Below are 8,807 nucleotides of genomic sequence, written 5' to 3'. Positions count from 1 at the left end.
TAAAGTTTTTTAAAAACCTAAAGTTTTTAATTTTTAGAGAAACACACCAAAATGCTTATAGATGAAATATCTCGGATTTGCTACTACATAATTAAGGTGGTGGGGTGGTAGATACAGGAAGATTGACCATGAGTTGATAATTGTCGAAATTTGGTGCCAGGCACATGGAGATTTATTCTATTTGGGTTTTATATGTTTGAGATTTTTCACAGTTTTTATTTTTGTTTTGTTTTGTTTTTGAGACAGAGTCTCACTGGGTTGCCCAGGCTGGAGTGCAGTGGTGCCATCTCACTGCACCTCCGCCCCCCAGGTTCCAGCGATTCTCCTGCCTCAGCACCACCGGGTAGCTGGGATTACAGGCGCCCACCACCACGCCCCGCACCCGGCTTTTTTTTTTTTTTTTTTTTTTAGACGGAGTTTCGCTCTTGTAGCCCAGGCTGGAGTGCACTGGTGTGATCCCAGCTCACCGCAACCTCTGCCTCCCGGGTTCAAGCAATTCTTCTGCCTTAGCCTCCCGAGCAGCTGAGATTACAGGCATGTGCCACCACGCCCAGCTAATTTTGTATTTTTAATAGAGATAGGGTTTCTCCATGTTGGTCAGGCTGGTCTCGAACTCCCAACTTCAGGTGATCCGCCCACCTCGGCCTCCCAAAGTGCTGGGATTACAGATGTGAACCACCGCGCCTGGCCTTTTTTGTATTTTTAGTAGAGAGGGGGTTTCACCATGTTGGCCAGGCTGGTTTTGAACTCCTGAAATCAAGTTATCTGCCCACCTCGGCCTCCCAAAGTATTAGTATTACAGGTGTGAGCCACCGCGCCCAGCCACACAATAACAGTTTTTTCAATTCCTGCAGCACAACATGGGTGAATTTCAAAAGCATCATGGGAAGCAGCCAGACACAAAAGGCGCCATTCTGGTAAAAGCAGAACTTTAGGGGAAAAAAAATCAGTTCAATGGTAGTCAAGAGTTGGGAGGAGGGAGTAGGACTGGACCACAAGTGTCAGGAACTTTTGAGGGTGAGGAAAATGCTGTATATCTCATCTGTAATGGTTATAAGACTGTATATACACTTGTGAAAACTCAGAACTGTATACCAAAGAAAGGTGAATCTTACTATATGTAAATCACACCCCAATAAACCTTTTTAAAAATGCAGGCTGCAAAAACATTATTTTAGGATTCATAACATGGTATGCAAAAGAAATGTATGTTTTCAAGGATCTACACCTCAAAGGAGGAAGCACCAGCCTTTGCAAGGTTTGGCTCTAGCCCAGCAAGGACCTGGAGATGAAACCCGTTTACTCCTTTTTTATCACACTTCAACCTGATAGTTTTAAAAGGCCCTGTGATGCTGGGCACGGTGGCTTGCGCCCGTAATCCCAACACTTTCAGAGGCCAAGGCATGAGGATCTCTTAAGCAGAGGAGTTGAAGATAAGCCTGGGCAACACAGTAGTATTACCAGGGGAGGGTCTTGACTACAAGTCGTCCAGGTTCTTGGAATATTGAACAAAGAGGTGGACAAAACACACAAACCAAGCAACAAAAGAAGGAACAAAGCACAGATTTACTGAAGCGAAAGTACACTCCACAAAGTGGGAGGAGGCTCAAGCAAGTGCCCTGTTCAGAAAATCTAGGGTTTAAGTACTCTTTAGAGGTTTCCTATTTGGTTACACTCTATGTAAATAAAGACTTGGCCTGCCACCAATCAGAGGCTGAAGTGAATGCTCCCTTGTCTCCAGACCCTATTCTCTGGCCTCAGTGGGATCCTATTACTACAAAAATTTATTCTTTTTTTTTTTTTTTTTTTTTACAACAGTACACTGAGCTACAAAAATTTTAAAATGAGCGGGGCACGGTGACTCACGCCTGTAATCCCAGCACTTTGGGAGGCCGAGGCAGGCGGATCACGAGGTCAGGAGATCAAGACCATCCTGGCTAACACGGTGAAACCCCGTCTCTAGTAAAAATACAAAAAATTAGCCGGGTGTGATGGCGGGCACCTGTAGTCCCAGCTACTTGGGAGGCTGAGGCAAGAGAATGGCGTGAACCCGGGAAGCGGAGCTTGCAGTGAGCCGAGATCGCGCCACTGCACTCCAGCCTGGGTGACAGAGCAAGACTCTGTCTCAAAAAAAAAAAAAAAAAAAATTTTTTAAATGAGCTGGGTGTACTGGCATGCATCTGTGGACCCAGCTACTTGGAAGGCTGAGGTGAGAAGATCACCTTAGCCCGGGAATTTCAGGCTTCAGTCAGCTATGATTGCATCACTGCAGTCCAGCCTGGGCAACAAAGACCCTGTCTCTAAGAAAAAAAATTTTGAATAGGCTGGGTGTGGTGGCTCACACCTGTCATCCCAGCACTGTGGGAGGCTGAGGTGGGAGATCTCTTGAGCCCTGGAATTTAAGACCAGTCTAGTCTGGGAAACATAGCAAGACCTGTCTCGCTGGGCGCGGTGGCTCACGCCTGTAATCCCAGCACTTTGCGGGGCCGAGGCAGGCAGATCATAAGGTCAGGAGATCGAGACCATCCTGGCTAACACAGTGAGACACCGTCTCTACTAAAAAAAATATAAAAAATTAGCCAGGCGTGATGGCAGGTGCCTGTACTCCCAGCTACTCGGGAGTCTGAGGCAGGAGAATGGCGTGAACCTGGGAGGCAGAGCTTGCAGTGAGCTGAGACCATGCCACTGCACTCCAGCTTGGGCGACAGAGCGAGACTCCGTCTCAAAAAAAAAAAAAAAAAGACCCGTCTCTCTACAAAAAATGAAAAAACTAGCTGGGCATAGTGGTACAACCTGTAGTCTCGACTACTTGGAAGGCTGAGGTAAGAGGATTACTTGAGCCCGAGTGGTTGGGGCTGCAGTGAGCTGTGATCACGCCACTGCACTCCAGCCTGGGCAATGGAGCAAGACCCTGTCTCAAAAAAAAAAAAAAAGTTGTCAAAAAAAAAAAAAATGGGCCGGGCGTGGTGGCTCACACCTGTAATCCCAGCACTTCGGGAGGCTGAGGCGGGCAGATCACCTGAGGTCAGGAGTTCAAGACCAGCCTGCCCAACATGGTAAAACCCCTTCACTACTAAAAATACAAAAATTAGCTGGGCGTGGTGGTGTGTGCCGTATAATCCCAGCTACTCGGGAGGCTGAGGCAGGAGAATAGCTCGAACCCGGGAGGCGGAGGTTGCAGTGAGCCGAGGTTGCACCACTGCACTCCAGTCTGGGTGACAGAGCGAGACTAAAAAAAAAAAAATTCCAGTTTTCAATATCTGCCTTTTAAAGCAAAAGAACTACCTGAGCATCTTGCCAGGAGATGGCAGTCATCCTTGGTCTTGTCCAGGAATTCACCCCAAACAATCTCAATGCAGTTTTTAGAACCATCGAGTGAACAGAGTATCCAATTTCTCCAGTCACAGAGGTGAGGAATGGAAAACAGTCTTGGGATTTGGTGACACAGGCCAAGTTGCCCTCCTGACTGATTGTGCCCCCGCCCCACTACTGTCTTCTCAGGGCACCTTGCTCCACTCTAGACCCGCTCACCACTTAGTGTTCCGTGTCCACGGAGGCACAGCCTGCATCCCGCTGAGCACTCCTGCCTTCTGCTACGTGAAGCACCATCATAGGAAAAAAAATTAGAGGCTGAGCCTACAACCTCCTCTGTGGCATCTTTATTGTTTTACATGGGATGTGAACAATGTGAACATGGGTCGGAAAAGTCAGCTGCACAAAAACACTTCAGCCAATTGTAACACAGAGGAAGCATACACATGGAGGGGCTGGGGTTAGGCTGGGGGAGACCAGCCTTCCCTGCTAAGGGCTCGTGGTCCAAGCCCACAACCAGAGGGTACTCTGGGTAGTGTCCAGGACCATGCAGTGCCAGCTCCGGGGAGGAGGGATGAGAAGAGAAAGAGGAGTCACAGAGGAGGCTGCGGCTGAGCACGAGTTTATTGGATTCTGGCCTCGCGCTGCTGCTTGATGAAGTTGATGAGCCCATTGGTAGAAGCGTCGTGAGAGGTCACTTGAGCACTGCCATCAAGCTCAGGCTCAATTTTCTTAGCCAGCTGCTTTCCCAGCTCCACTCTGCCAAGAAGGGAAGGGAAGAGTGGTATGAGGAAGGCTCTAACGTTGCTACTGAAATCCCTGAGCCGACCCAAAGGTATTCCCGGCCCTCCCCTAAGTGAGCAACTCACCCCCACTGGTCAAAGCTGTTGATGTCCCAGATGATGCCCTGAACGAAGATCTTGTGCTCATACATGGCTGCAGAAGTGACAGACAGGGCACGTCAGGGCTCCACAAGCCCATTCCAACCTACCCCAAGCCAGGACCTTTCCCCTACTCACTCACCGACCAAGGCTCCAAGCATGAATGGTGTGAGCTTGGTGAACACAATAGAGTTGGTTGGGCGATTTCCTTCAAAGACCTGCAGAAAATACCAAGGAATGTCCCCAAGCGAGTCCTGATCCCTAAACCCCTTGAAGGGAAGCACACCCTGCCCCAGAGGCTGAGACATGCAGTTCTGTGAGGACAGGCCCTCCCACTCTGTAGGACAAGCCAGGCACACCCCAAGCCCCTGCGTGGTGCCATAGCTTCACACCTCCAACTCCAGCATGCACCCCAAAACCGAATGCAAAAGTGCTGACCTTATGTGGCAGCAGCCTCTCAAGGTCCTCTGGACTCTTGCCCGCGGCCTGGAGCTCCTTTCGGGCCTCCTCCGTCGATTTTCCCCTCATCAGGGCCTCCGTCTGGGCCAGGAAGTTGGCCAGGAGGATCTGATGAACGAGACATCAGTTATGCTTGAGAGCACTGTCTGGGCTTCAGGCAGAGGGACAAGACCGCCTGGCACTTGTCAGCAGGGGTCAGTCCCAGCCTGGGTCACTCACTGTATAGCTCAGTTGGAGCGAGGGGGACACATCCGATGACAACACAAGACAGGGAACAGTGATAACTGCTCTTTAAGAACTACACACCAGTGGCCAGGCGCAGTGCTCACGCCTGTAATCCTGACACTTTGGGAGGCCGAGGCGGATGGACCACGAGGTCAGGAGCTCGAGACCAGCCTGACCAACATGGTGAAACCCCGTCTCTACTAAAAATACCAAAAAAAATTTAGCTGGGCATGGTGGTGCATGCCTGTAATCAGGCAGGAGGCTGGAGGCAGGAGAATCACTTGAACCTGGGAGGCAGAGGGTGCAGTGAGCCGAGATCATGCCACTGCACTCCAGCCTGGGCGACAGACCTAGACTCCGTCTCAAAAAAAAAAAAAGAACTACACACTACTGCCACAGGTCCTGCTCACAATTTTACCAACATGTATCTTTTAAGATCCTAAGAAGGTAGCTGGGCGTGGTGATATGCAACTGTAATTCCAGCTACTCGGGAGGCTTAAGCACGAGAATCACTTGAACCCAGGAGGCTGAGGTTGCAGTGAGCTAAGGTCACACTACTGCACTCCAGCCGGGGCAACAAAGTGAAACAGTGTCTCGAAAAAAAAAGAAAAAAAATAATAATACTAAGATCCTAAGGAGGAAAGGCATCATCGCCCTGTTGTAGTAGAGCCTTGGGTTCCGCAAGTCCACAGTGCTGGATCACAGAACTATAGACAGGAAGAATCAGAATTCAATCCAGCTCACTGACTCCCAAGATTGTGCTACCGTAACCCTGTGCTGCTCTGCACACCTAAGACAAAGCACGATAAATTCTCTGAAGGAGTTCGAGGGAAGCTTGGGCAACATAGTGAGACTCCATCTCGACAAAAAATAAAAATAAAAAAATCAGCTGGGTGTGGTGGCATGTGCCTGTTCCCAGCTACTCAGGAAGCTGAGGTAGGAGGATTGCTTGAGCCCAGGAGGGTGAGGCTGCAGAGAGCCTGATTGTGCCACTGCACCCCAGCCTCGGCAACAGAGCAAGACTCTGTCTCTTTAAAAAAAAAAAATGGCCAGGCATGGTGCACATCTGTGGTCCCAGCTACTCAGGAGGCTGAGATAAAAGGATTGCTTGAGCCCAGGAGTTCAAGGCTGTAGTGAGCTATGATTGGGCCACTGCACTCCAGCCTCAGCAACAGAGTGACATGCTATCTCTAAAATAAAAAAATAAAATAAACAAAAGGGGAGATTTTCCTGGATTATCTAGTAGCCCCAATCTAATCACACTGGCCCTTAAAAGTAAAAGAGGGCCGGGCACGGTGGCTCATGCCTGTAATCCCAAAACTTTGGGAGGCCGAGGCAGGAGAATCACTTGAGCCCAGGAGTTGGAGACCAGCCTAGGCAACATAGTGAAACCCGGTCTCTACAAAAAGTTTAACAGTTAGCCAGGCATGGTGGTGTGTGCCTGAAAGTCTCAGCTATTTGAGGGGCCGAGGCAAGAAGACTGCTTGAGCCTGGGACGTCGAGAATGCAGTGAACTGTGATCGTGCCACTGAAGTCCAGCCTAGACAATACAGCACGATGCTGTCACTTAGGGAATAAAAGAAAAATGTAGAAGAGGAAGGTAAACAAGTCAGTCGGAGAGATGCAACAGAAGTGGCAAGACAGAATCAAAGCTTCAGAGAAGGATTTCACCTGCCATTGCTGGTTCTGCAGTGAAAAGGCCCACAAGCTAGAGAATGCAGGTGACCTTTGAGAATCTGAGAATGACCTTCAGCCCACAGCAAGGAAGCTGGACTTCAGTTCTACAACCATAGAGAAATGAATTCTGCCAACCACCTGACAAGCATGGAAAAGGCCTTTCCCCTAAGGTCTCCAGAAAGAAACACAGTCCTGATGACACCTTGATTTCAGCCTGCAAGACTCTAAGCAGAGACACAGCAGGGCCTGCTGGATATCTGAGCTTCAAAAACTCTTCAGATAGGCCAGGCGTGGTGGCTCATGCCTATTCCCAGCACTTAGGGAGGCCGAGGCAGGTGGATCACTTGAGGTCATGAGTTCAAGACCAGCCTGGCCAACACAGTGAAATCCCCCTCTACCAAAACTACAAAAATTAGCTGGCCATGGTGGTGAGTGCCTGTAATCCCAGCTACTTGAGAGGCTGAGGCATAAGAATCACTTGAGGCCAGGAGGGGAAGGTCGCAGTGAGCCAAGATCGTGCCACTGCACTCCAGCCTGGGCGACAGAGCAAGACTCTGTCCCCGCTCCCTACCCCCAAAAAGAAGAGTGTTGTTTTAAGCCTCCATGTTTGTTATCATTTGTTACGGCAGGAATAGAAAACTAACGTGATTGCCAACCAATGCACCAAGTTTTCAGAGGTCTGGGAGCAATGTGAGCCAGACCCTCCAGATGGGGCCAGATGGGGGCTCTTACCTTGTGATGCAAACCCTTCCGTATGGGGTGCTGGGTCTGGACCGGGATGAGGAAGTCACAGGGTATCATCTTGGTGCCTGTGAAGGGCACTGTGGTCACCCACATGACCCCAGCCCATGGGAGCTAGCCATATGGCCTAGAGGAGGGCACTGACCTAAGTGAGATATCTCTTCTAGAAGATCCTTTCCCTCCCCAACATCACCCTTCCCAGGCCACAGGGGCCTACCTTGGTGGATGAGCTGGTAAAAAGCATGCTGGCCATTGGTCCCTGGCTCCCCCCACACAATGGGGCCTGTCTGGTGGTCCACACGGGTGCCAGATTTGGTGATGTATTTCCCATTGGACTCCATGTCGCCCTGGAAAAGGAACAGAAACCCAGTCCTTGGCAAAATGAAAGAACATTTGAAAAAAAAAAGAAAGAGGCTGAATGCAGTGGCTCAAGCCTGTAATTCCAGCACTTTGGGAGGCCAAAGCGGGCGGATCACCTGAGGTTGGAAGTTTGAGACCAGCCTGACTAACATGGAGAAACCCTGTCTCTACTAAAAATACAAAATTAGCCAGGTGTGATGGCGCATGCCTGTAATCCCAGCTGCTTGGGAGGCTGAGGCAGGAGAATCGCTTGAACCCGGGAGGCAGAGGTTGTGGTGAGCCGAGATCTTGCTACTGCACTCCAGATTGGGCAACAAGAGCAAAACTCCATCTCAAAAAAAAAAAAAACAAAAAAAGGAAAAGAAAAGAAAGAAAAAAAACCCAACCCTCTACCTGCAAGTCTTCATCCTTCACACACTGTACCCAAATCCTGCTCCTTCCTGCACCATGACCAAGTCCTGCCCAGATGCTCCCGGCAGACCCACCCTGCCCTGACCCCATGAGGTGGACCTGCACACGTGTCCACAGGCATGATCCCCTTCCTCCCCACACCAGTGAGGACACAGCCTCCCAACCTTTCCAGCTTAGGCCACTGTGCAGGAAGGACTCATGCCCAGGAAAAGGTGGGTCTGGAGGTCAGGCAAGGACCTCCCTAAAGACAAAATCGGTCACAAAATCAGCTCATTTCTTAAGGGAGAGCAGGCTGGGGTCCAGAGTGCACAGCTTCTTTTTTTCCCGAAGAGACAGAGTCTCACTCTGTCACCCAGGCTGGAGTACAGTGGTAGAATCATAGCTCACTGAAGCCTCAACCTCTTGGGCTCAAGCAAGCCTCTTGCCTCAGCCTCCCAAGTAGCTGGGACTATAGGTGCCGCACCACTATGCCCGGCTACTGTTAGTTTTTGTGGGTTTTTTTGTAGAGACCGGGCCTCACTATGTTGCCCAGGCTGGTCTTGAACTCCTGGGCTCAAGCAATCCCCCCTAGCCTCTGCCTCCCAAGGTGCTGGGATTGCAGGAATCAACCACCATGCCTGGCTAAGAGTACAGCCTTTGAGGGCTGTCACCACAACTAAACACTAGGCTTTGGGTACCCACCTGGGCCCTGGTCATGGCAACCCTCACCAAGGCAGCTGGGATTTGGGGAACCTTGGCCTC

General features: G+C 50.2%; 1 protein-coding gene across 1 annotated transcript in view; it reads right to left on the bottom strand.

Annotated features, from left to right (window-relative positions):
- Positions 1-3,644: 3,644 nt before the first annotated feature.
- The window catches only part of GPI (glucose-6-phosphate isomerase), a 52,527-nt gene continuing 47,364 nt past the window's right edge, over positions 3,645-8,807 (bottom strand). Inside the window, 6 exon segments of the mRNA NM_001133512.1 lie at positions 3,645-4,071; positions 4,182-4,248; positions 4,336-4,411; positions 4,632-4,760; positions 7,287-7,363; positions 7,513-7,642. Of these exon segments, the coding sequence (NP_001126984.1) occupies positions 3,936-4,071; positions 4,182-4,248; positions 4,336-4,411; positions 4,632-4,760; positions 7,287-7,363; positions 7,513-7,642 (615 nt within the window). The 3' untranslated portion in view covers positions 3,645-3,935.

The sequence above is a fragment of the Pongo abelii genome, chromosome 20 (genome assembly GCF_028885655.2).
Source record: "Pongo abelii isolate AG06213 chromosome 20, NHGRI_mPonAbe1-v2.0_pri, whole genome shotgun sequence".
NCBI classification, from domain to species: domain Eukaryota; kingdom Metazoa; phylum Chordata; class Mammalia; order Primates; family Hominidae; genus Pongo; species Pongo abelii.
Note: the sequence above shows the minus strand (reverse complement) of the source record. Positions and strands in the feature narration are given on the sequence as shown.